This window comes from Odocoileus virginianus, chromosome 28 (assembly GCF_023699985.2).
Source record: "Odocoileus virginianus isolate 20LAN1187 ecotype Illinois chromosome 28, Ovbor_1.2, whole genome shotgun sequence".
In the NCBI taxonomy this organism is placed as follows: domain Eukaryota; kingdom Metazoa; phylum Chordata; class Mammalia; order Artiodactyla; family Cervidae; genus Odocoileus; species Odocoileus virginianus.
In genome coordinates, this window is record NC_069701.1 from 42,300,358 (window position 1) to 42,327,167 (window position 26,810).

At 58.3% G+C, this 26,810-nt stretch overlaps 1 protein-coding gene across 3 annotated transcripts in view; it reads left to right on the top strand.

Moving 5' to 3' along the window:
- CARS1 (cysteinyl-tRNA synthetase 1) overlaps positions 1-26,122 on the top strand; it is a 41,308-nt gene extending 15,186 nt beyond the window's left edge. For 2 of the 3 annotated variants that reach the window (XM_020883275.2, XM_020883276.2), the window contains 16 exons: positions 8,182-8,322; positions 8,526-8,614; positions 9,193-9,314; positions 14,330-14,442; positions 14,843-14,971; positions 15,251-15,380; positions 15,455-15,558; positions 16,358-16,455; positions 16,634-16,823; positions 17,542-17,610; positions 17,882-17,963; positions 22,006-22,086; positions 22,590-22,657; positions 24,899-24,958; positions 25,287-25,370; positions 25,864-26,122. In XM_020883275.2, coding sequence (XP_020738934.2) covers positions 8,182-8,322; positions 8,526-8,614; positions 9,193-9,314; positions 14,330-14,442; positions 14,843-14,971; positions 15,251-15,380; positions 15,455-15,558; positions 16,358-16,455; positions 16,634-16,823; positions 17,542-17,610; positions 17,882-17,963; positions 22,006-22,086; positions 22,590-22,657; positions 24,899-24,958; positions 25,287-25,370; positions 25,864-25,998 — 1,695 coding nt within the window. In that variant the 3' untranslated portion in view covers positions 25,999-26,122. Of the gene's footprint in view, positions 1-8,181; positions 8,323-8,525; positions 8,615-9,192; positions 9,315-14,329; positions 14,443-14,842; positions 14,972-15,250; positions 15,381-15,454; positions 15,559-16,357; positions 16,456-16,633; positions 16,824-17,541; positions 17,611-17,881; positions 17,964-22,005; positions 22,087-22,589; positions 22,658-24,898; positions 24,959-25,286; positions 25,371-25,399 lie in introns of all 3 variants that reach the window. The other variant, XM_070457833.1, reaches the window with a different exon arrangement.
- The last annotated feature ends 688 nt before the right edge of the window (positions 26,123-26,810 follow it).

Genomic DNA, 26,810 nt, shown 5'->3' on the forward strand with positions numbered 1-26,810 from the left:
GCCCTCTGTTGGCCCCTCACGGAACGTGCAGAAAGGCCCAGGCCCAGGAAGGTGCCGCCGTGTCGGATGCACGCCTGCAGGGCCCCTGCTCCTGGGTGTGCGTGTTCCGAGCTTGGTGAGGCGTGGGGGGCACAGGGTCGTGGGGACGAGGCTTTCCCGCGCTTGCTTCTGAGACCACACACGGGGTTGGGGATGCCTCAGGCCAGCCGGAAGCTGGTTACGTTTCTGTGTTTCCAACAGTGATGTTGGGAATTTTCTTCAGCGATTCCAGTAACATCGTTTTTATTAAAATTATACAGTATGCATAACATGCAGTTTACCACCTTAACCGTTTTTAAGCACATTCATGTCGTTGCGTCAACACCATCCGCTGCTCATCTCCAGAAATGTTTTTCGTTTTCCTGAACTGACACGCTGTCTCCGGGAAACACTCACCCACCCCCCAGCCCCTGGCCCCCCACCGTCCTGCTTTCCACCCCCATGGATCCGGCTGCTCTCGGGGCCTCACAGATGTGAGATTTGGGATTCCTCCTTTAGTGGCTGGATTATTTCACGTAGCAAACTGTCTTCAAGGTTCATCCAGGTCGTAGCATATGTCAGAAGGTCCTTTCTTCTTGAGACCGAGTCCTATTCCATCTCGTGGGCTGGACCACGTTTTGTGTATCCCATCATTGATGAACGTTGTTTTCGCGCTGCTGCGAACACGGTGTGCAGATCCCTGCTCTTTGTTCTTTTGTGTGTATCCACGAGAGCGGCTCATGCAGGAACTCAGCCCAGTGTTCTGAGGAGCCGCTGTGTTAGTTTGCAGCGACGAGTGTTACTTCCTGACTTGGCGGGGCGTTTGGTCCCTGCCAAGAGGTCCTTGAAGTTACTTCCCCATGGCTCAGCTGGTGAAGCATCCACCTGCAATGGGGAAGTCCTGGGTTCGATCCCTGGGTTGGGAACATCCCCTGGAGAAGGGAAAGGCTACCCACACCAGTATTCTGGCCTAGAGAATTCCTCCATGGGGTCACAGAGAGTCGGACACGACTGAGCGACTTTCACTTTGACTTTCCAAATGTCCATGGCCATGCTTGGTCCGTGCCGAATGGTTCCAGACACAGCCACACTGCAGAGCCTTCTGGCGTGGACCGGATGCCCTACGTGTGACTGTGCCCTCCTCGCGTGTTCCCGGCGTCCTGCTGGTTTGCCTGTACTGCAGCCCGTGGGGTGGCCAGGCTTGTGCCTGCGTGTCAGATGTAAGCTGTCAGGTGGTGACCGTGGTGTGAAATTGCATTTCTCTAGCCTCTCGTGGGACTGAGTATCCTTTCGTGTGTTGACTTCCTGGCTGTCCTTCTGCACAGGCATCTTCCACGCCATTTTCCCCTGGGCGGTTTGTCTTCTTACTGGTTTGTAAGCATCGTTATGTTTTCTGGACGCTAGTTGTTTGTCATTTAAATGTGTTGCAAACACTTTCTCCTAATTTGTAGCTTCTCTTTTAATAACACAGAGTCTTAGTTTTAATGCAATCAACGTTATCAAGCTTCTTCTTTTATCCTTAGCATTTTTGTCTTAAGAAATTCTTATTACCCTGAAACATAACTATATTCTCCAGTATTTTCTTCTAAAGATTTTAAAGTTGTACAGTTCACGTTTAAGTCTTTGATCCCCCAGAATTTGTTTGGCTTTTGAGGGTTTTTTTTCTGTGTGTATTTAGCTGTACCAGGTCTTAGTTGCGGCATATGAACTTTTTTTAAACTGTTTATTTTATATTGGGGTGTAGCCGATTAACAATGTTGTAATAGTTTCAGGTGGACCACAGAGGGACTCAGCATACATATACACGTATCCACTCTCCCCCCAATCCCCCTCCCTTCCAGGCTGCCACATAGCATTGAGCAGAGTTCCATGTGTCTGTTTTAAATACAGCAGTGTGTACACGTCAATCCCAAACTTCCTAGGTATCTCTTCCCTGCATTCCTTCCCCCTGGTGACCATAAGTTCACTCTCTGTTAGTCTGTTTCTGTTTTGTGAATAAGTTCATTTGTATCGTCTCTTTCTGGGTTCCAGTGTAAGTGAGATTTCTGCTTCTCTGACTTCCTTCCCTCACTTTGACAATCCCCGGCTTCGTCTGGCGGCATGCGAGCTCCTAGTTGCAGCATGTAAGATCCAGTTCCCTGACCAGGGATTGAATCTGCGCCGCCTGCACTGGGAGTGCAGAGGCTTAGCCACTGGACCACCAGGGGAGTCCTCAGAATTAGTTTCAGAAGTCATGAGTAGGGATCCAGTCCTCCCCAAACGTGGCAAGCCCTGCTATCCTCAGGGCCTACAGGCCCCTCTGCGGTGGATCGGGTCTCAGCTCTGTTCCTGGGAACAGAGCTGCATGAGTGTTGTGGTGTCTTGGCACCGATGCCTCACCCTGGTTTTGTTCTCCAGATGTGTTTTGAATGCTCCTCGGCTTGTCGGGTCCCACACAAGACACCTTGGACTTTAAATATTATATATTGAAGGATCATTTCGGAGATCCACCTCTGGCTGTGTCGAGTCTCTCTTTCTGTTTCACTAAGACTTTTTAAAAGAGAGTCTTGGGAATTCCCTGGTGGTCCAGTGGCTAAGACTCTGCACTCCCATTACAGGGGTCCTGGGTTCAATCCCTATTCAGGGAACTAGATCCCACAGGCCACAACTAAGACCCTATGCAACCAAATAAATAAAAATAAATATTAAAAAAAAATAAAAGAGTGTCTTGTCTTAGCGCAGTGTCAGGTTCCCGGTGAAACGGACAGGAAGGCGCAGAGGTTTCCCGTGCCCCTCCCCGCCCCAGCCCGCCCCCATGCTCACGGGGCCTCGCCGCGCTCATCAGCACCCACAGAGCTGCTGCCCGTTACGGCTGGTGAAGCTCCGCTGACACGTCACCACCCAGGGTCCCCTGTTTACCCCGGGTTCTCTCTTGGTGTTGTACCTTGTGCGGGTCTGGACACATGTGTGATGATGTATCTCTGCCCTTATGTCCTCGCACAGAGTAGGCGCCCTGCCCAGAAAGTCCTCTCTACTCCGCCTGTTCATCCCTCCTCACCCGCAAACCCTGGTGACCACTGAGCCTGTTACTGGCTCCACAGTTTTGCCTTTTCTGAATATCACAGAGTTGGAATACTGCAGCGTGTGCCCTGCTCAGATTGGTTCCTTTCACCTCGTGACACGAACTGAAGGTTCCTCCAGGTCTTACCAGAGCTTGAGAGCTAGTTTCTCTTTAGCACTCAAGGTTAGTCCACGTCTGGATGGACCACAGTGTATCTGTCCATCCACCTACTGAAATGCATCTTGGGTGCTTCCAAATTTTGGCAGTGATGCATAATGCTTCTGCAAACACCCATGTTATGTGTGGGCATAAATTTTCACCTCCTTTGGGTGAACACCAAGGAGCTTAACTGCTGGGCCACGTGGCGAGAGTCTGTGTAGTGTGTCAGGAAGCCAGCAAGCTTCGGGGGCGGCTGCTCCCTCTCGCACCCCCAGCAGGGATGGTGTGAGCTCCGGTCGCCCCAGCCCCTCGCCGGCGCTGGTGTCGGTGGTGGTCAGCATCTGGCTGTTCTAGCAGTCGTGCAGAGGGCTCTTGTTTTCATTTGCGTTTACCTGAGGACACACGATGTCCAACATCTTTAGGTATTTGTTTGCTGTCTTGAATCACGTGTGGTGGAGTGTCTGTTAGCATCTGGAACCATTCTGCAGTCAGGCAGTTTTCTCATTGTTGAATTTTGAGAGTTCTTTGTTTCTTTTGGAGAACAGTCCTTTATCAGACGTGTCTTTTGCAGACGTTTTCTCCCAGTCCGTGGCTTGTCTTTCCATTCTCTTGACAGTGTCTTTCCCGGAGCAGAAAAATTTAATTGTAGAAGAATCCAGCCTATCAATTCTTACTTTTCAAGAATCATGCATTGGTGGTGTTGGGAAGAAGTCATTGCCAAACCCAAGGCCATCTAGATTTTTTTCCTGTGTTATCTTCTAGAAGTATTATAGTTTCCCATTTTACATTTAGGTCTGTGTTCCAGTTTGAGTCAGCTCTTCTGAAGAGTGTGATGGCTGGCTCTGGACTCTTGGTTTCTGTACATGATGCCCAGCTGTTGAGCACAATTTGTCAGAGACTGTTTTTGCTCCCTTGTATTGCTTCTGCTCCTTTGTCAGGGAGCAGTTGACTGTATTCATATGAGTCTGTTTCTGGACTCTGTTCTCTTCCATCACTTCACTTCTTAGCCCCACTGTCTTTTTCTGGCTGCGTTGGGCCTGCAGGATCATTCACGGTGCCTGGATCTGCAGTTGTGGCACTCAGGCTTACTTGCTGTGCAGCATGTGGGATCTACGTTCCCTGGCCAGGGGTGGAGCCTGAGTCCCCTGAATTGCAGGGTGAAATCTTACCCACTGGACTGCCGGGGACGTTCCAGGGCCGCCTGTCTTGATTGCCATAGCGTGCCAGCGCGTCTTGAGGCCGGAGCGTCAGTCCTCTGGCCTTGTTCTCTGCAGCGTCGTGTGGGCTTCCTGGGTCTCTTTTCTCCTGTCCTTATAAACTTGAGATTCAGTTCATCAGTACCCAGGAAACTACTTGATAGGAATTTGATGAGGATTGAATTGAATCTACAAATCGAGTTGGGAGGATCTGATACCTTGACAGCGTTGAACAGTCCTACCGAGATGTGAACTCTCTCTCCATTTCTCTCTTCAGAGGTTTGTAGTTTTCCTCATGTAGATCTTGTACGTACTTTGTAAAACGCATCTGTAGGTATTTCACTTTGGAGGAGCTAATGTAAATGGTATTGGGATTAGTTGTAAAGTAGGAGAGTCAACACTTAGTTATAAAGCAGGGTTGGTGTTAGATGGATTTTCCAACTGTAGGCTAACATATTCTAAGGTACACCTGGCTAAGTTAGGATGTTTGGTAGGTGAGCTGTGTTAAATACATTTTTCAAATTAATGGTATTTTCAGCTTAAGAAGGCTTTATAATCCTGTCATAAGTTGAAGAAGATCTGTGTCTATTTTCTTCCTTTTTCTTGCTTTATCGCATCAGCAGGGACTTCCAGTTCAATGCTGGAAGAGTGATGAGAGGGGACATGCTTGCATTGCACCTCATCTTAACAGGAAGGCTTCAAGTTTCTCACCCTTAAGTCTGATACTAACTGCGTGCTTTCTAAGTAGCTGTTTTCTGCCAAGTTGAGCTGTTTTCTGCCAAGTTGAGGAAGTGCCCCTCTATTCCTAGTTGACTGAGAGTTTTTGTCATGAATGGATGTTAGACTTTGTCCAGTGCTTTTTATGCATTGACATGATATGATGCTGATAAATGATCATATGATTTTTCTTTTTTAGTCTGTTGATGTGATCAATTACGTTATTTGATTTTGTATAGTTGAACCAGCCTCACATACATGTGATCAACTTGGTTGTGGTGTATGATTCTTTATGCTTCTGTACATTGAATTTGCTAATATTTTGTTAACAGTTTTTAAAATCTATGTTCATGAGAGATACTGACCTATGGTTTTCTTGTAGTGACTTTGGTTCAGGTATTAGGGTATGCTGTCCTCTTCTAGTTTCCTAAGGTGAAATCTGATTTCAGATATTTTTTCTCTTCTGATAAATGCATTCTGTGTTACAAATTTCCTCTGAACACTGCTTGTTGGGGTCCTTTAATGGACTGGAACCTGGTGGTCCGGAGTTGGCGATGAGAGGGTGAAAGAAGGAAAGAGGCTAATATTCCCTGGGTTACGCAGCCGGCCTTCGCGCTCCAGGGAATCAGCCAGAAATAGAGAGAGAAAGACACGGGGACCCAAGCTCTGTTGGAAGAAGGGTGCTTTACTGAATTCTGTAAGAGTGTGTATACCGGTAGCTTCTTTAGATAAAAATCAAGAGACCAGACTTTACAAGTTTACCAAGGAAGCAAGGAGCGATAGCGGCCATAAGGCCAAGAGGCGATCATATCAAAAGAGGGCCATAAATAGTTACTTTTCACCTTATGGATTCCTCAGCCCCGGGAGAGGCTTGCCTCTCCTCTTGACTCCTGAGTGTTCAGGAGTTAGTAAGGAGCCAGAGGACTCAGGACAGATCCGAAACAGCGCACGGGAAGCCTCCTGTGAATGCTTCCTGACAGCTGCTTTTGCTGCGTCCCATAAATGTTGATAAGTTGTGTTTTCATTCTCATTTAGTTCGAAGTATTTAAAATTTTTTCTTGAGCTGCCTTCTTTGGCCAGGGTCTTATTTAGAAATGTGTTATTTAACCTCCGTGTGTTTGGGGGATGTTCCAGTTACCTTTCTGTTGTAGGCCTCTAGTTTAATCTAACTGTGATCTGATCGCACACACCATGTGATTTCTGTTCCTCTTAAGTGTCTCTGGGTGTGTTTGATGGCGCGGCGTCTGCTCCACGTGACTGGAGGGGACGTGTCTTCCTGCTGTTGTTGCATGAAGCAGTCTCTTTACAGCTGTCAGTTGCATCCAGTTGATTGATGGTGGTGTTGAGTTCAGCCGCTCCTTCTGAGTCTCTGCCTGCTGGATCTGCCCACTGACGTCTCCGTCTACGACACCGGATTCACCTGTTCCTCTTGTCGTTCTGTCTGTGTTTGCCTCGCTGTGTTTGATGCTCTGTCGTGAGGTGCGTGCATATCGAGGGTTGCTGTGTCTCTGGAGAATCGCCCCTTTATCATCATGTGACGCTCTTCTGTACCCTCCCTTACGGATCCACCAGGAGTGGTTGACTCCTCATTTTGTGGGGTGGCGGCTTTCACACCTTGGGAGGCAGGGCTGGAACCTGAGTCCCTCTTTCACCAGCTACTGCCCCATCTTTGTTACCCGCTTCCTTCTTTTCTCTTTCTCTGTTCCTTTTTGTCTCACCACGTAGGAGTTTAGCTCATTTTCTGGTTTAAGCCTTTAAGGCCATAAATTTTCCTCTAAGTAAAGTTTGTGCTGCTTCCACCTATGTTGACATTATTCTTCTGCTTCTCAATGGGTTTTTACTTCCCCTTTGATTTTGTGTTTTGAAACACATGAGTTATCTAGGTGTTCATTTGATTGAGACCTGCTTCCTCTGCTCTGTCTTGTTCTGTGTCGATCCTGCTGGCAGCGGTGGGCTTTGTGCCCCTGCATGTGGGGCAGGCCCAGAACTCGCTTCCAGCTGCAGCCTGACAGCCCCTGCCTCCCTGGAGCCCTGCCTCCTCTGCCCGCGCGCCGTAGGCACCAGCTGAGTCCTGGGAGGTTCCCCAGTAGCTCCGCTCTGTCTGGGGGCTGCTCCGGGGCTTCCCCGCCCGCCCCTGCCTCCCTGGAGCCCTGCCTCCTCTGCCCGCGCGCCGTAGGCACCAGCTGGGTCCTGGGAGGTTCCCCAGTAGCTCCGCTCTGTCTGGGGGCTGCTCCGGGGCTTCCCCACCCGCCCCTGCCTCCCTGGAGCCCTGCCTCCTCTGCCCGCCCGCCGTAGGCACCGGCTGGGTCCTGGGAGGTTCCCCAGTAGCTCCGCTCTGTCTGGGGGCTGCTCCGGGGCTGCGCCGCCCGTCTCTGCCCTCCAGGCTGCCTGCGCCCTTCCTCCCGCCTTGTCCTCTGCCTGCGTCCCCGTCAGTGGACCGCAGACCTCTGCCTGCCTGTCCGCACACCTGTCGCCGCTCCAGCTAAGGAGCTGAAGCCCTGGATCCTCCAGGGCTTCCGGGGCTTCTGGGCCACTGGGGTTCAGGCGCAGCCCTGATGCTGTCTCATTGCATCTCAGATGGCTGTTTCTGGGTGTGACGTGAGGACCGCAGTGACAGGACATGACTCGTTCCAATGCCGCACCATTGTGGTCGTGATGTGGGGCCTTCAGCTGATGGCGTGTGCCCGGCGGGGTGGCCTGGGTACGGAGGCCTGCCTCTGGACCACGGCTCCATCCGCTGCTCTGAGCCTCCCCCAGAGCAGGCGTCCAGGCCGAGGGTGACCACACCACATGCCTTCCCGCCCTGCCCCAGGAAGCCCCACCGCGCCGCCGGGCCTCCCCAGGCCCACCCTGACCCCCCGGGCATGCGGTCAGAGCTCCAGCCTCTGGACGGCCAGGCCATCCGTGGGAGCTCTGGGTCTCCTCCCAGGTCGGGTGCTGGCCGTGCACGGTGTCTGTACGCACGAGGCGGAGACGGACACGCGTACACCACACCCGCCATCAGCCCTGGAACTTGCACGCGGGTGCACACATTCACTTCCTTTTCTTCAGGCGTTGCTGGAGGAAGCAAAGGATGTGCTTTCTGACTGGTTGGATTCCTTGCACGGCAGTGAGGTGACGGACAATTCTATTTTCTCCGAACTGCCCAAATTCTGGGAGGCAGAGTTCCACAAAGACATGGAGGCCCTGAACGTAAGTGCTGCCGACGGTCTTGACCTTGGTCTCTTGGGCTGGGGGCCCCGTGACCAAAGGCCTCACGAGATCCAGACCATCTTCATTTTGTGTGCAAATTCAGTTTGAAAAGAGAGTGGGGGAGGGGGGGTGGGGGAGGGGCAAGGGGCACCTGGGCCCCAGCGGTGCTGAGGCTTCTGGAGCCGGCCTCACCTCATCCCCAGGTCCTCCCTCCCGACGTCCTGACCCGGGTTAGTGAGTACGTGCCGGAGATCGTGGACTTTGTCCAGAAGATCGTGGACAACGGTTACGGGTGAGTGCGAGGCTCCAGGAAGATGTGCCTGGGGACGCGGCTCTCCGCCCGCTCGGGAGAGGGGCAGGGAGCTGCGGGGAGCTGCCCAGGGTGGTGGTGCCCCGGGCTCCCGTCTCAGAGCTGCATGGCCTGTGAGCAGCGGACGGGTCACCACGCGACTGCAGCGGTCCTGCGAGGGTGCGCGCCCTCGTCCCTCCCCGGGTCCCCGCCTCCTCTCTCAAGGACACCAGTCGTGCTGGGCCAGGGCCCGCCCTGAGGGCCTTGTTTTAACTCGAGCTCCTCTGTAAAGGCCCCTTTTCCAAATGCAGTCAGGCTGCGAGGTGCTGGGGTCAGGGCAGGCAGGCAGAGGCGCTGGCGGCCTGCGGGGCAGAGTCACCTGGCAGGGGGCAGGGCACGGGCCAGGCCCCTGTCCCAGCCCCGCTCCTCACAGCCCTGTTTGGCCCACTCGGTGGCCGTGTTGAACAGCCTGCTGGCCAGCCCGCTGCACAGGGCGCGGAGCAGGCCCCGATGGCCTCTGGGTCCTCAGGCCGGCCCGTCGGGCGGCTCGTCACGCCTTCCCTGACGGCTTTGTGTTCCAGCTATGCTTCAAACGGGTCCGTGTACTTTGACACAGTCAAGTTTGCCAACAGCGAGGGGCACAGCTACGGAAAGCTGGTGCCCGAGGCCGTCGGGGATCAGAAAGCCCTGCACGAGGGGGAAGGTAAGCGGACCGGCTGGGGTCAGAGCCCGGGGAGCCGTGGCCTCGGCCTACTTGGCCGTGGGCGCCTAGGTTCACGGGGACCCTGGCTTAAAACCTTCAAGGATTTTAGGAGCTTTCTACAGAGAACCCCTGAGTGTATTATTACCTAAGGAACAGAGCAGCGAGCAGCCACAGTGCTGTCCTGTGGGGCAGACAGGCCTCGGTGTTCGGGTTGGAGCTGACCGATCTTTCGACACCCAGAGTCCCCAAGGGTCGGGCTGGGCCGGGCTGGACTCCTGCGTGGCGGTGTGGAGAGGATACAGACGGTGACCTGCTGAGTGAGCTCCCAGCACCCTCACGGGCAGCAGGGAGCCTGGGAAGGGAAACCCCAGGGCGCTTTGATGGAAGGCAGGCAGGGCACCCAGAGGGGCAGGAGACACGGGCTGCTCACTTACAGACCCCAGAGGGGCCCGGAGCGGACGCCGGGTCGGGGCAGGCAAGCCCCCGTCCCGGGACAGGAGTGAGCCGCCGTCGTCTGTAAGGTGGCTGCGGGGAAACCACGGTGGGGGACTTGGGCCAAAGGCAGAGCCATCCCTGATCAGAGCCAGCTCTGATCTCGAAGCCTCGGCTCTGGGGGTGGACAAGAGCAAAAGTAGCTTCTGAGCACCAGTGTTGAATCCGTGTGGTTCGGCTGTGTTCCGTGTCGCGGCATGCTTCAAGTATAGCTTAGTTCTGGATGTACGAGGCTCACTCAGGCCAGGGAGTGCATTTAGCTCTACGCCGCAGCCTGTCGTCCGCCGTGCTCACTCACGCTGACAACACGAGAGCGCTTGTGCAGAGCGGGGCAGCAGGCGACAAGCTCAGAACGCCAGCAGTCGCTCGGAGTGGCCGTGTCGTTGCCGCCGTGCGAGTGACCCGCGCGGAAAGACGGGCCCCCCACCCACCCTAACCCAGACATGCTACACAGAGACGCGAGGCTTCTCCTGGACCAGGCGGGCTCCTGCTTGTCTTTAATTCATGAGTGTTTTCTCGCCCTTTCACGCCACCAGACACACTTGCTGCTGCCCGCGTTTCTGGAAAGCTCTGGGGCCATAGAAATGTGTTCCTTGCTTTTTTTTTTTTAAACCATGGTTACAGTTTTCACATTTTATTGTCCTTACATTTACATTGCACCATTAGCTACATGGAGCCTAAGTACTTACTGGACCCATGTCCAGATTTTTGAAACATGATGCTGAATGGATGCGTGGCTGTAAGGATGTGATGTGTGACACTTTGTAGAAGATAGTGAGCAGTTAGGAGGTGTAGCGGGTGTCTGCTTCTGTCTGTCTGCACTCACAGCCAGGCAGACGTGGGAGTCTCTGCGTTACAGCTACAGGATGCACCGTCCAAGACTGAACGGGGGTCCCTGGTTGCTGACTGAGTCTCCACAGACTCGGGAGTCTTTGTCCTGATTTGAGGGTGGCTTCGTTATCGGGCTGCAGCTTCCTCAGTGTACAGTGTCACACGTTTGGGTCCCGTGACTCCTCCTTGAAGGCTCTGTCGTAAAGAGATTCAGTTCAGTCGCTCAGTCGCGTCTGACTCTTTGCGACCCCATGAATCGCAGCACGCCAGGCCTCCCTGTCCATCACCAACTCCCAGACTCCACCCAAACCCATGTCCATTGAATCGGTGATGCCATCCAACCATCTCATCCTCTTGTCATCCCCTTTTCCTCCTGCCTTCAATCTTTCCCAGCATCACGGTCTTTTCAAATGAGTCAGTTCTTCGCATCAGGTGGCCAAATGAAGTATTGGAGTTTCAGCTTCAGCATCAGTCCTTCCAATGAACACCCAGGACTGATCTCTTTTAGGATGGACTGTTGGATCTCCTTGCAGTCCAAGGGATTCTCAAGAGTTTTCTCCAACACCACAGTTCAAAAGCATCAATTCTTTAGCACTCAACTTTCTTCATAGTCCCAACTCTCACATCCATACATGACTACTGGAAAAACCATAGCCTTGACTAGACAGACCTCTGTGGACAAAGTAATGTTTCTGCTTTTTAATATGCTGTCTAGGTTGGTCATAACTTTCCTTCCAAGGAGTAAGTGTCTTTTAATTTCATGGCTGCAGTCACTGTCTGCAGTGATTTTGGAGCCCAGAAAATAAAGTCTGTCACTGTTTCCCCATCTATTTGACGTGAAGTGATGGGACCGGATGCCATGATCTTAGTTTTCTGAATGTTGAGTTTTAAGCCAACTTTTTCACTCTCCTCTTTCACTTTCATCAAGAGGCTCTTTAGTTTTTCTTCACTCTCTGCCATAAGGGTGGTGTCATCTGCATATCTGAGGTTATTGATATTTATTCTTGATTCCAGCTTGTGCTTCTTCCAGCCCAGCATTTCTCATGATGTACTCTGCATATAAGTTAAATAAGCAGGGGACAATATACAGCCTTGACGTACTCCTTTTCCTATTTGGAACCAGTCTGGTGTGACCTGCATATAGATTTCTCAAGAGGCAGGTCAGGTAGTCTGGTATTCCCATCCCTTTCAGAATTTTCCACAGTTTATTGTGATCCACATAGTCAAAGGCTTTGGCATAGTCAATAAAGCAGAAATAGATGTTTTTCTAGAACTCTCTTGCTTCTTCAGTGATCCAGTGGATGTTGGCAATTTGATCTCTTGTTCCTCTGCCTTTTCTAAAACCAGCTTGAACATCTGGAAGTTCATGCTTCATGTATTTCTAAAGCCTGCTTGGAGAGTTTTGAGCATTACTTTACTAGCGTGTGATATGAGTGCAATTGTGAGCATTTGAGCATTCTTTGGCACTGCCTTTCTTTGGGATTGGAGTGAAAACTGACCTTTTCCAGTCCTGTGGCCACTGCTGAGTTTTCCAAATTTGCTGGCATATTGAGTGCAGCACTTTCACAGCATCATCTTTTAGGATTTGAAGTAGCTCAACTGGACTTCCATCACCTCCACTAGCTTTGTTCGTAGTGATGCTTCCTAAGGCCCACTTGACTTCACATTCCAGGATGTCTGGCTCTAGGTGGGTGATCATGACTCTGTGATTATCTGGGTCATGAAGATCTTCTTTGTATAGTTCTTCTGTGTATTCTTGCCACTTCTTCTTAATATCTTCTGTTTCTGTGAGGTCCATACCGTTTCTGTCCTTTATTGTGCCCATCTTTGCATGAAATGTTCCCTTGATATCTCTAATTTTCTTGAAGACATCTCTAGTCTTTCCCATTCTATTGTTTTTCTCGATTTCTTTGCACTGATCACTGAGGAAGACTTTCTTATCTCTCCTTGCTATTCTTTGGTACTCTACATTCAAATGGATAGATCTCTCCTTTTCTCCTTTGCTTTTCACTTCTCTTCTTTTCACAGGTATTTGGAAGGCCTCCTCAGACAGCCATTTTGCTTTTTTGCATTTCTTTTTCTTGGGGATGGTCTTGATCCCTGTTTCCTGTACAGTGTCTCAAACCTCCATCCATAGTTCATTGGGCACTTTATCAGATCTGGTCCCGTAAATCTATTTGTCACTTCTACTGTATAATTGTAAGGGATTTGATTTAGGTTATACATGAATGGCCTAGTGGTTTTCCCTACTTTGTTCAGTTTAAGTCTGAATTTGGCAATAAGGAGTTCATGATCTGAGCCACAGTCAGCTCCCGGTCTTGTTTTTGCTGACTGTATAGAGCTTCTCCATCTTTGGCTGCAAAGAATATAATCAATCTGATTTCAGTGTTGACCATCTGGTGATGTCCATGTGTAGAGTCTTCTCTTGTGTTGTTGGAAGTGGGTGTTTGCTATGACCAGTGCATTCTCTTGGCAAAACTCTATTAGCCTTTGCCCTGCTTCTTTCTGTACTCCAAGGCCAAATTTGCCTGTTACTCTAGGTGTTTCTTGACTTCCTACTTTTGCATTCCAGTCCCCCATAAAGAAAAGGACATCTTTTTTTGGTGTTAGTTCTAGAAGGTCTTGTAGGTCTTCATAGAACCGTTCAACGTCAGCTTCTGCATAAGTTGTTGGGGCATAGACTTGGATTACCGTTGATATTGAATGGTTTGCCTTGGAAATGAACAGCAATCTTTCTGTCATTTTTGAGATTGCATCCAAGTACTGCACTTCAGACTCTTTTGTTGACTGATGGCTATTCCATTTCTTCTAAGGGATTTCTGCCCCCAGTAGTAGATGTAATGGTCATCTGGGTTAAATTCACCCATTCCAGTCCATCTTAGTTCACTGATTCCTAGAATGTCGACGTTCACTCTTGGCATCTCCTGTTTGACCACCTCCAATTTGCCCTGATTCATGGACCTAACATTCCAGGTTCCTGTGCATTACCGCTTTTTACAGCATCAGACCTTGCTTGTTCAGCGGCCGCGTTTGCAGCCTGGATATGAGAAGGCGTGTCTCTCCTGTTCTGGACTTTTCAACCAGGGGCCTGGCAAGACCCTCTCGGGCCTGAGCGCCACATGCAGGACAGCCCCGACCCCAGGGGCACACTCTGCGTGCAGGGTGGGCTGAGGGCGGCGTCTGCGTTCACCGCAGCTGCTCTGTCCACGTGGTCGGGAGCTGTCCTGTGGGTGGGCTCTCTTGGGGGGACCCGCAGGGGCCCCAGCCTGCAGCCTCCATGTGGCACAGCAGGCTGTGCAGAGTGTCCCGACTCACTTCCCAGAATCCGCCCAAGAGGCCACTGGGTGTTAGTACAGGACCCTGCCCACTCGAGCCGGGGTCCCACAGGCGGGCCGGTGAGAACAGCACCTGACACCTGCGACAGGCTCCGTCGTCATCCTGACGCGGGGGCTGCGGGGGGCAGGGCTGGGGTTCCAGGCCTGGGTCTCATGACCCGAGGAGGTCATGGCCCTCAGACGCCGGCTCATGAGGCCATGGCTCCTGGGCTACATTTGGGGTTTCGTAACTGGACCCTGGGCAGCTCCAGGCTCTGGTCACAGTCACTCTGAAGGAGGGCTTGACCATGATAATAAACACGTAACTAACTCCCTTGTCCCTGGTCTGAGACGATCCCACACTCCCCATGTCCGCAGGTGACCTGAGCGTCTCCGCAGAGCGCCTGAGTGAGAAGCGTTCCCCCAGCGACTTTGCGCTCTGGAAGGCCTCCAAGCCTGGGGAGCCGTCCTGGCCCTGCCCCTGGGGCAAGGTGAGTGCCGGCTGGGGCGGGGGATGCGTCCCTGAAAGGCCTAGCCCCCGTGGGCCATCACCTCTCTTCCCGGGACTGTCTCCCCTCTGGCTGGTGGGGGGGACTGCAGCACCTCGGAGACCGGCATCCTGACCGTCTCTGAGCTGAGCTGTTGGGGCGGGTCCGCCCTCTGATGTTGCCTGTGACGACAGGCGTGGTGGCCAAGAGCCACAGGTGGGGGGTGTCGGAGCAGGGGTCCGGCAGCGACATGGCCTCAGCCTTCATGGAGCTCGCCAAGGCCTCTTTTGCCTGGTCTTTCCACCTGTGGGACTTGACTCCCCACTCCCACGGAATTGGGTTTCTGGGGGTTGCACCCACAGAGGCCAGGCGGGGCGCTCCCTCACCGACTGTGGGTCCCCAGGGGCGTCCCGGCTGGCACATCGAGTGCTCGGCCATGGCGGGCACCCTCCTGGGAGCCTCAATGGACATCCATGGAGGGGGCTTCGACCTCCGCTTCCCCCACCACGACAACGAGCTGGCACAGTCAGAGGTAAGGGCCGCGGCCGCTCCCCCAGCACGTGGGTGGGTGAGGGGGTGGGCAGCGAGTGCTCTCCAACAGAGCCTGGCCTCCGAGTCAGGGGCGTGTGAATCAGACTGTTTGGGCTGATTCACACATGAGCGGCCTGGCCTTGGCAGCGCAGGCCCAGACCCACCCGTCCTCACCTCCTCAGGGCCCTGCCCAGCACAGGGTCCCCCCCTTCTGCGCCCCCTCGGGCCTGCAGAGGCGCCCCTGACCCCTGCTCCCGCCCCTCGCGCCCCGTGTGCCCAGGCCTACTTTGAGAACGACTGCTGGGTCAGGTACTTCCTGCACACGGGCCACCTGACCATCGCGGGCTGCAAGATGTCCAAGTCGCTCAAGAACTTCATCACCATCAAAGACGCCCTGAGGAAGCACTCAGGTAAGGAGACACTGGCGTCCCTGTCCGGGTGGGCGCGGCCGGCGTGGAGCCTCAGGCCGCCTTTCTGCCTGCAGCCCGCCAGCTGCGCCTGGCCTTCCTCATGCACTCGTGGAAGGACACGCTGGACTACTCAGCCAACACCATGGAGTCGGCGCTGCAGTACGAGAGGCTCCTCAACGTAGGTCCCGCCCCGGGCCCCTGGCCCCCCGGCCCCGCGAGGGCCGCGCTCCTCCCGGGCAGAAGGGGACGTAGGTCCCGCCCCGGCCCCCCGGCCCCGCGAGGGCCGCGCTCCTCCCGGGCAGAAGGGGACGTACGTCCCGCCCCGGCCCCCTGGTCCCCCGGCCCCGCGAGGGCCGCGCTCCTCCCGGGCAGAAGGGGACGTAGGTCCTGCCCCGGGCCCCTGGCCCCCCGGCCCCGCGAGGGCCGCGCTCCTCCCGGGCAGAAGGGGACGTACATCCCGCCCCGGGCCCCTGGTCCCCCGGCCCCGCGAGGGCCTCACTCCTCCCGGGCAGAAGGGGACGTAGGTCCTGCCCCGGCCCCCTGGCCCCCCGGCCCCGCGAGGGCCGCGCTCCTCCCGGGCAGAAGGGGACGTACGTCCCGCCCCGGCCCCCCGGCCCCGCGAGGGCCGCGCTCCTCCCGGGCAGAAGGGGACGTAGGTCCCGCCCCGGGCCCGCCCCGGCCCCCCAGCCCCGCGAGGGCCGCGCTCCTCCCGGGCAGAAGGGGACGCGGGTGCTGAGCTGGGGCGCGGCTCAGCTGCTTTCCCGAGACGCCCTGTCTCGCCTGCATGGGACCCTCTCATCCAGGCCTGCCCGCCAGCCGCCCCGCACGAGGCCCCAAGGCTGAGCTGGGGCTCTGGTCCCACAGAGAAACTTTTCCGCCTCCTTCCTGCCTCCTGCTGTGTGGCGGGGGAAGGGCGGTGCCCAGAGCAGCTCAGGCTCTTCTCGGAAATTCTCCTGAATGGGGTTTTCTAACTTCAGGAGTTTTTCTTAAACGTGAAAGACCTCCTCCGAGCCCCCGTGGAGGTGGCCGCTCAGTTTGAGAAGTGGGAGGACGAGGAAACGGAGCTGAACAAGAGGTGAGGTGGCCCCTTAGCTGAGGGCCCGTGGTCCCCGCGTCATGCCCGCTGACCAGCGCTGGGGGCAGCTGGTGACTCCGCCCCTGCTGTCCGTGCGGAGCCGAGCTCAGAAACGGCGCAGGCTGCCCTGGGCGGAGCGGTCCATCTGACGGCGCCCTGCCTTCCTTGTCCCACTCAGCTTTTACAAGAAGAAGGCCGCGGTTCACCAAGCGCTCTGCGACAACATCGACACACGCACGGTCCTGGAGGAGATGCGGGCTCTGGTCGGCCAGTGCAACCTCTACATGGCGGCCCGGAAGGCTGCCAGGAGGAGGCCCCACCGTGTCCTGCTGGAGAGCATCGCCCACTACCTCACACACATGCTGAAGGTGAGCTGGCCTGTGCCGGGACCGCTGGGGGCCTGCAGGTCGGCGCGGGGACAGTTGGGGGCCCGCGGGTCAGTGCCGGGACCTCTGGTTGCCCAAAGGGTCGGTGCCAGTATCACTGGGGGCCCACGGGTTGGCACCGGTACCGCTGGGGGCCTGCGGGTTGCGCCGGGACCGCTCGTTGCGCTCGGGTTGGTTTCGGCACCGCTGGGGGCCCGTGGGTCAGTGCCGGGACCGCTGGTTGCCCGCGGGTTGGTTTCGGCACCGCCGGGGGCCCGCGGGTCAGTGCCGGGACCGCTGGTGGCCCGCGGGTTGGTTTCGGCACCGCCGGGGGCCCGCGGGCCCTGGGAGCCGCACCCCCAGCCTCTCTGCCTTGGCTTTCGTCCCCCTCTTCCGGGGTTTGACGAGCAGAAGCGCTTTCCTGCCATGGCCCCGATGCGATGCATCGTTTGGCACGCTCTCCTGCTGACAAGTCCTTGGGGGGAGGGGTCCCTGCAGGAGGCTCTGTGGTCTAGTGGCCTTGGCTGGGGGTCAGAGGGGCAGCGGAAACCGGACCCGTCCTGCAGCAGCGGATGGGCACCTCAGCCTGGGTCTCCATGTCTAACTGCCCTCCACCGCCTGGCCGAGCAGAGCCTCGGGCACCGCCGCCCGCCCCTCATGGACACAATCCCTGCCTGCCGTCTCTCAACCATGTGTCCTGCACGCTTGCTTTTTTCCCTAGATCTTTGGGGCCATAGAAGAGGAAAGCTCCTTGGGTTTTCCCATTGGAAGAGCTGGAACCAGCCTCAACGTGAGTGAAGCCCTCCCGGGCCAGGACCGCGTTCCCTCCTGGACGTCTGAGACCAGTCTCCTGTGGGCCATGGGCAGGCCGCTGCTGGGGTTGGTGGGGGGATCCTCTCGCTGTCCTGTCCGTGCTGCCGTGTGGGCGCCCCCACGCCTGTGGGCCCCGTGCTGGACAGGCTTGCATGGCCATTGGCAGCCCCACTCTGAGGCGTGTGTGCCGGGCTCTGGCCTTCACAAACAGGGCACCGGTCACAGCGACCCGAACGTTCTGTCTGCAGCTGGAGTCCACGGTCATGCCGTACCTGCAGGTGCTATCGGAGTTCCGGGAAGGAGTGCGCCGGATCGCCCGTGAGCACAGAGGTGAGGCACGCCCGCGTGGGTGCTGCGCCTGGCGGAGCTCCGCTTCTGGGGCATCCGCAGGCCAGGGACTGGAGGGGTCCTGTCCTTGCCCACAGGGCCCCGTGGTGACTGCACAGCATCTGCTGGGGCGGCTTTGCTGTCTGCACGCTGCCTGCCCCTCGTGCTCGCCCGAGAGCCTGAGGATGACGGGGTCGGAACGTGTCCTCTTGGGCAGCTCTGAACAGTTGTCACATGGGCAGCTAATGGCATCAGAAGGGCGGTCCGCGTCCCATTCTGGTCATCTGGACTCACGGCGACCAGCAGGGCTGACGTGACCCTGTAGTGGGCCGCGAAGCCCTGGGCCGTGCAGGCGGGGAGGGACGAGGCTGCAGGTGCAGCCTGCAGATGGCCACAGCAGGGCACGCTCTTTCCCTCTTGGAGCTGCACTCGGAGCTTGGCATCTGCAGGGCCAAGAGGCCCCCGCGGCTGGCACGCTTTGCCAGGTGCCCCAGGGCCATCGCCCCCGGGCCCGCGTCCAGGGAGCCCGTTCTTCTCTGCTGGCCTCCGTGGCGGCCGTGTAGCTGCGTCCTTCCGGGAGCCCTGCTGGCTTTCCCACTTGGGGCAGGTCCACCCTGCTTCCCCGTGTCCGCCCCAGCACCTCCCTCCACAGGGCCGCCTCCACTCCTGTCTGGGCCTTGCACGGGGTTCCACCCCAGACTCGGGGGCCGCTCCTCCAGCCTGGACTCTCCGGGCGGAAGCCTTGGCTTCACTGCTGCTGGCGTGGCGCTGGCAGGGCTAGAACCTTGCATCTCCGCGTGCGAGCTTCTCCCCTCCCCGGAGGCCAGCTCCCCCTGTGCTCTTCTTTTAGGGGCACATGAGTTGTTCTCAGACATTTGTTCCATGTGTTTAAGAGTCGGTTTATTGAATTCCTCAAAAATATCCAGTTAGGGTTTTCCCTTTAGAAAGAAGTAGTTTATTGAGGTGAATTCACATGACGTAAACCGGCCATGTTGAGGTGCCCGTTTGGGCCCCCAGTGCCTTCCGGTCCTGTCCGGCCCCCAAAAGTCTCCACCCTCCAGAGGCACACCCCTCCCCCAGCCTCCGGCTGCCACCAGCCTGCCCTCTGTCTTGGGGTTGTCCCATTGTGGGCACTTTACATGAACTGATCACACAGCAGCGGACGAGACGGTCGGATGGCATCAGTGACTCAATGAACGTGAGTTTGAGCAAACTCTGGGAGATAGTGAGGGACAGAGAAGCCTGACGCGCTGCAGTCTGTGGGGTTGCTGAGAGTGGGACACGGCTGAGCGACTGGACAGCAGCCACAGCACGCGACCTTGTCTGTCTGTCTGTCTGTTTGACCCGTTGTTCTGTAAGTAGTTCAGAGAGATTCCAGGGTCAGTAGAGTCCCTGGGATGCTAGCCCGGCTCTGCTGTCTTTTAAGTTCACTCTGTTCTCCCAGACTTCTTTTGAGTCTCATGCAGAGATAACGATGGGGATTTTCGCCAACAGGGGAAGGGAGCAGAACCCTTCCAGCCTGTTGTTTGGCTGTTTTTGTCTGGCTTCTCAGCAGAACGTTTTCGAGGTTACCCACGCTGTAGCACGTGACTGTGCTCCCTCCCTTTTTAAATCCGTGATTGTCCACTGGATGCGCGTGCGGCGTTCTGTTCGTCTCTTCAGCCCTGGATGGATGTGTGGACAGCTTGCACCTTGGTGCCCAGCACTGCTGTGGCCGCATGTGTGCAAGCATCCGCTGGGCTCCCTGTGTTCAGGAGTTTCGGGGGCGCGCCTGGGAGAGGCGTTGAGGGGCCATGCAGCAGTCCTCTGTTTAACGTTTGTGTGGTGAGCGTACCGCAGGTCGCTCAGTCCTGTCCGACTCTACGACCCCATGGACTGTAGCCCGCCAGGCTCCTCTGTTCATGGGATTCTCTGGGCAACAATACTGGAGTAGGTAGCCGTTCCTGTCTCCAGGGCGTCTTCCCGACCAGGGATTGAACCCGGGTCTCCTGCATTGAGGGCAAATTCTTTACCACCTGAGCCACCCAGGGAAGCCCATTAACTTTCTGAGGACCTGCCAAAGCGCTTTCCGCAGTGGCTGAACCATTATATACGGTGCACAAGGGTTCCAGTTTGTCCAAGCCGTTGTCCAGACACCTGTCATTTTCCGTGCATCATCGTGACAGCCATCCTGGCGGGTGTGCGGTGGTACCTCGTCGTAGCTGTGCTTGGCATGAAGTGATGATGAGCAGCGAGCTGCTTGGCCATCTGCACGTCTCCTCTGGAGACGTGTCTGCCCAGGCCCTTGGCTCGTTTTCTGCTGGGCCCTTTGTCCTGCTGTTGAGTTGTCGGAGCTCTGTATTTGTGTCTGGGCCCTAGACCCTCTTCAGATCCGTGATTCGGAGGAGGCTGGGGAGAAAGCAGCTGTAAAGTAGCAAACAGGTTTGGAAAGAGAGCCTGGAGGGGGGTTTGTGCTCCGCGGACCAGAGCAGGTCTCTGTAGAGGTGAGGAGCCCACCCAGAGGACCGCCCCCAGGCCACGGCGGCGCAGGTGGAGCTGGCCTGCTTCCTGTTAGGGCGCGAGTGGCCCCTGGGCACGTGCCTTGGCCAGCACTCTGGGGTCTCCTCGGGGGGCCGTTGAGTGAGGGCCCCCCAGGGCAGAATGAGAGGAGGAGCCAGACATAAAGACCATCGTCCCCCCAGTCCTGCCTCGGGGCTGGAACAGGTGTCAGGAAGTGGGATATTGCCTTCTGGCTGCGCGTGTGGCAGGGGCTCGGATGTCCCCTGGGACGTGCAAGTCACGCGTTCATTCACTCACCCGTGAGTGGACAGGCGGGGCCCCCAGCGGGCGGCGGGAGCACCCTGGGGCCTGGGGACACGTGGAGACAGGACCGGCAGCCGAGTGACCCCATGGCCGCGGTCAGAACTGCGAGGAGGGATGCGCAGGGCGGGTGGAGGGCCCGCGGGCCCAGGTCTGCCAAAGCTGAACCTGCTGTGCCCAGGGCCAGGGCCTCAGGCCGGAAGGTCTCAGGAGCAGCTCTTGGAGTCAGCAGGAGTGGGTTCAGCTGGGGTGGCCCCTTACAAGCCCTTCATGCCCCGGTGCAGACAGGCCGGCCTCCCCCCGCATCCTCCCTGGTGTGCACGCCCCCCGCAGACGGGGCCTGGCTGGCGTCGGCACCTCAGGTCCATTATGGGCTGGCATAGGGTCCCCCCGCTCCTGGGCTAGGAAGGGAGTGAGCCAGGAGTCGCTCATGTTGCCTGTAGGATGAAGAGAGGCTATGCACGGGTTAGGATTGTCTGAACCTGACGGGCCTGTCCAGGCGGCCCGGGGCCTCCCGAGGGGTCTGCTTGCCCTGCCCGCTCCGCCTGCTCCTGGGGGCCCTTCAGAGCCAGGGCCTGGCCATCCTCTGCTCCTTCAAGCCAGGCTCTGGGCAGCCCCCTCCCTTGGGTGGGGTGGGCCTGGCCAGGAGCGCTGGTGCCCGAGACAGAGTGGGGAGTGGGAGCCCTTTTTTGTCCCTTGCTAGGCCAGGATCTCTGGGTGAGGGCCATGGGCAGCCGTGGGGGTCACCCCAGCCTGCAGGCTCACGTCGGTCCCTTGAGAGCCCCGCCTCCACTCCCGCCTTTCTGAGTCCCGCCTGCAGGTCCCCAGGCCCGGCACGCCGGCTATTTTGTGCCGACAGCAGGGAGCCGTTCCAGGGCTGGTCACGACCTCGGGGATCGGAGCAAGTCCCTGGTCCCGGGTGGAGGGACGCGGCTGCCTCTCCCAGGACCGCTGCGCCCTGGCCACAAGGCTCAGTGTTCCCAGGGGCTCCCTCTGTGCTGCGGAGCCCTGGTCTCCCCGCGCCTGCCGTCCCACCACGCTGTCCCCACCCAGGGTCCTCGGGGCTAGTCCGCGAGCCCGCCGCTCAGCAGGGCCCCGAGCTGTTCCCGGGCCACGGGGTCCCGGCGGGCTGCTCCGTGCTCAGCGGTGACCGTGGTGTCCGTGTTGGCTTCGCCTGCCTCCACAACCAGCGGAGGGCCTCAGGCGGTCCTGCACCCGAGGACTGAGCCGTGTCCTCTGCCCACAGTGCCTGAGGTCCTCCAGCTGAGCGATGCCCTGCGGGACGACGTCCTGCCCGAGCTGGGGGTGCGACTGGAAGACCACGAAGGTGGGTCCCCTGGCTGTGATGAGGGGCTGCTGGGTGGGGGCTGCCAGGTGGGGCTGGCTTTCGGGAGGATGCCTTTTACAGGGTCCGCGGGGCTGGATTGTGCCCCTTGGGCATCATGCCAGCCCCTCCTCTGTCTTGAAAGACGACACCTGGGGCTCTGCTCCTGTGGCCTGACTGCCCGGCACTCCTGATTCTGCGGGGACCTGTCCCTTGGGAGGCAGCCTGTGTTGTGTGGATCATCAGCAGGTGTCACAGCTTGTCTTTCGACTTGGCTGGGGTTTGGGCTGCACGGAAAATGATCGGGTTTAAACACTCGGGAGAAAGTCTTACTTTGTGACACCTAGCTGTTCAGTCTCGAGCCACCAGGCCCCCCCACGGCACAGTTAATGTGTAGTCTGTGGGAGCAGTAAGGGGGGCTTCCCTGCTTCCCTCTGGGGGCCCGGAGGGCGGGAGTGGTGGGCACAGGGCTGGGCTCGGGAGTCCCACGGCCATTTGCCTTTCAGGACTGCCCACCGTGGTCAAGCTGGTGGACAGAGACACCTTACTGAGAGAGAAAGAAGAAAAGAAAAGGGTGAGTGGAACCGCAGTGACTGGAGCTGGGTGTTTGCTGAGCGCATGATGACCACGGGCGTGCATGCGCTTCACCGTGTAAGAGTCAGTGTTTGCACTCTTATTAAAGCACCAATGTTTATAAATGTTGAAAGGGAGGACTAACCAGCTAGGTAACTACTTGGCAGTTAAACAATAACAGGATCAGCTCCTAATGAAGGGTGCAGAGCATGAGGGGAGGTCTGTTGCTTCTGATGACCTGCAGACGTGTGGTCTCACCTGCCTGTCACCTGATGTGTCAGCCTGGCCCCGGGGCTGAGTGTGTCTCCCTCCATCCTCCCCGGGGGTGAGCACCCCCATCCTCCCCATCCCGGGGGTGAGCGTGTCTCCCCTCCATCCTTCCCGGGGGTGAGCATGTCTCCCCTCCATCCTCCCGGGGGTGAGCGTGTCTCACCTCCATCCTCCTCGGGGTGAGCGTGTCTCACCTCCATCCTCCCAATCCCGGGGGTGAGCGTGTCTCTCCTCCATCCTCCCCATCCCGGGGGTGAGCGTGTCTCACCTCCATCCTCCCCATCCCAGGGGTGAGCATGTCTCACCTCCATCCTCCCCGGGGTGAGCGTGTCTCACCTCCATCCTCCCCGGGGTGAGCATGTCTCACCTCCATCCTCCCAGGGGTGAGCGTGTCTCTCCTCCATCCTCCCCATCCCAGGGGTGAGCGTGTCTCACCTCCATCCTCCCCATCCCAGGGGTGAGCGTGTCTCACCTCCATCCTCCCCGGGGTGAGCGTGTCTCACCTCCATCCTCCCAGGGGTGAGCGTGTCTCACCTCCATCCTCCCCATCCCGGGGTGAGCGTGTCTCTCCTCCATCCTCCCCATCCCGGGGTTAGCGTGTCTCACCTCCATCCTCCCCATCCCGGGGTGAGCGTGTCTCATCTCCATCCTCCCCGGGGCTGAGCGTGTCTCACCCCCATCCTCCCCATCCCGGGGGTGAGCGTGTCTCACCTCCATCCTCCCCATCCCGGGGGTGAGCGTGTCTCACCTCCATCCTCCCGGGGTTGAGCGTGTCTCACCTCCATCCTCCCCGGGGTGAGCGTGTCTCACCTCCATCCTCCCGGGGTTGAGCGTGTCTCACCTCCATCCTCCCCATCCCAGGGGTGAGCGTGTCTCACCTCCATCCTCCCCGGGGTGAGCGTGTCTCACCTCCATCCTCCCCATCCCGGGGTGAGCGTGTCTCTCCTCCATCCTCCCCATCCCGGGGTTAGCGTGTCTCACCTCCATCCTCCCCATCCCGGGGTGAGCGTGTCTCATCTCCATCCTCCCCGGGGCTGAGCATGTCTCACCTCCATCCTCCCGGGGTTGAGCGTGTCTCACCTCCATCCTCCCAGGGGTGAGCGTGTCTCACCTCCATCCTCCCCATCCTGGGGTGAGCGTGTCTCTCCTCCATCCTCCCCATCCCGGGGTTAGCGTGTCTCACCCCCATCCTCCCCATCCCGGGGGTGAGCGTGTCTCACCTCCATCCTCCCCATCCCGGGGGTGAGCGTGTCTCACCTCCATCCTCCCCATCCCGGGGGTGAGTGTCTCTCACCCCCATCCTCCCCATCCCAGGGGTGAGCGTGTCACACCTCCCTCCACGCCAGCACACGTCCTTCTCACACGTCAGACACCCTAGACCTCTGGGAGCAGCACTGCTCTGTGAATCGGGACCAACCTCGCTCTCGGGGACTCGGTGTCCTGCAGAGAAACGGGGACGGAACCAGCGCTCTTCAGAAGCGCTGGCCACAGCTCACGGGGTGGGCCCACAAGGCCGTAGGAGGAGACCGCTGTCGAGCCGAGTTTGGGGGACCGGGAAGGGCCTCTGCAGCTGCCTGGGAGAACTGACGGCAGGGGGAGTGGGCCCGGGAGAGGAGTGGTGAGGCAGCGGGGCTGCCCCGTGGACGCCGGGAGGGCTGTGCGCCGCGGGGGGCCTCGGCAGACCCACGGTCAGCTCCCGGCTGCTCCTCGCGGGCACGGAGCCCAGCACCCAGCCCGCCTGCCCCCCAGATGGCGGCGCCCGGTGGGGTCGCCCTGCCGTCCCTGGTCCCGGGCGGGTCTCTGCTCCCTCCTTCGCGGTGGCCGTGCTGAGGGTGACCCCGTGTGTGGTGCCCACTCCCTGCCCTGTGTCCAGAGCAGGGCCGGGCAGGGGGCAGCAGGGGGCTTGTCCTGCTGCCCTCGCCCTCGAGCGGGGCCTGGGGGGCTCAGCTCACGGGGGTCTGCTGTCCCCCAGGCTGAAGAGGAGAAGAGGAGGAAGAAAGAGGAGGCCGCCAGGAAGAGACAGGAGCAGGAGGTAGCGTCTGCCTCAGCGGGGGGGGCTCCCGGCAGGAAGGCACTGTGACCCCCACTCTGCCATCTGTGTCTCTCAGGGCCCAGCTGCCCCCACCTCTGTCCCCACGTCCACGTGGTGCCCCAGGGAGGCCGTGGCTGCAGGACGGTGCCTGCCGCCCTGATCCTGCCGTGTGCCCCACACCCCTCTGTCCTACAGAAAACCTCCGCTTTCCGTCTTTAACTCCCCCTGCCTAGGTGTTGCCTCCATCTTTCTGTCGCTCCCTGAACTTGGGGGCTGGCGTGGGGTCCCCCTGTGAGCTCGGAGCAGTGACCCCACATGTGTGTTCCAGGCAGCGAAGCTGGCCAAGATGAAGATCCCACCCAATGAGATGTTCTTATCGGAAAGCGACAAATACTCCAAGTTCGATGAAAATGTAAGAGGAGCCTTTTTTTTTCTTTTCAGGACATCGTTAGACCATGAAACGGGGATGGCCGGGGTTTGAACTTGGCTGAGGAGCATCTCTGCCCAGGAAGTCGGGCTCGTGTGGGCTGTTTAGGTCCAGCCTGTGTGCAGGACTGCCCTCCATCAGTGTGGCCTGGGGCTCTGGCCGGGGCTGGTTAAGGGGTTTGCAGAGCCTGTCCCCACAGACGGTCCGGGGGGGGCGTGGCATAGCCGTGCCCCCGGCCAGGGGCTCCGCAGCGGGGCTCTCCCGAGACCCTCCGGCCCTGGTGCTCTTGTGTGTGTTCGCTGAGCGCTTTTCAGCTCACAACTGCAAGGAGGCCGCCGACGCAGGCGGGCGCCATGCTGCTCAGCCCTGGGCAGGAGGGCGCTCCCCAGAGGCCCCGGCACCGCGTATCGGGGTGCTGGGTGCAGAGTGTGGTTTGTGGGGGGGTGTCTGGGATGACCAACGTGCTCTCACCCCCCAGGGTCTGCCCACGCATGACACAGAAGGCAAAGAGCTGAGCAAAGGGCAGGCCAAGAAGCTGAGGAAGCTCTTCGAGGCGCAGGAGAAGCTGCACTTGGAGTACCTGCAGCTGGTTCAGAACGGGGGCGCCCCGTGACCCCCGGGACCCCGCCTGCACGCCCGCCTGTTTACAGCGGCCTTCGCCCCGAGGGAAGCGCTCTGTCCGCAGAGGGCCGGGCCGCCTCCTGCTCTGAGTCAGTAATAAAGTCTTCCCAACCGGGCGCCGGACTCTGTCTGCCGTCAGCCTGCACGGTCAGCACGCCGGGCCGGCTGGGCTGCTGGGTCAGCAGGTCACGACTCTGGGGCTCGGACCACTGAGTGGCTTCAGCCGAGGACTGTCCCCACCCCCCCACCCCCCCAGTACAGATGGCTATCGGCTAATCTCTGCTGTGTGGGCGCATTGGGAGGCATTTGAGCAGGAAAAAGACAGGCTCAAACTGGCAGGGCCTGCCGGCGCCGCACACAAAGCCTGCCCAGCCGGGCACTCGGGTCCTGCTAGCTCAGCTCGCTGCGCTGTCTCCACGGCAATCCTGCGGGTGGGCCGGCTCAGCACCGCCGGGGTGAGAAGGGGGCCACGGCGTCCCCGGTCCCCGCCCGGGAGCATGTCCTCCCCACCCCCGTTCACGCGTTTTCACTCCCGGAGGAGAATCCTCACTGAGCTCCAAGGTGTGTCTCTAGCCTTGGTCGAGGCGGGGCACCGGGGCGGGGGCGGCGGGGGGGGGGAGGTAGGCTCTGCGAGGGCCTCGATGGGGTCCTCGGGGCCGGGCGGACGGGCTGAGTGTCGTCATCCCGTGCTCTGTGGCAGTCAGGGTGCGGTGACCCGGCCCGCGGTGAGGGGGTGTTGACCATGTCCAGGGGTGGGCGTGCTCACCCTGCACCTCTGTAGCCTGCCCACAGGATCACTACTCC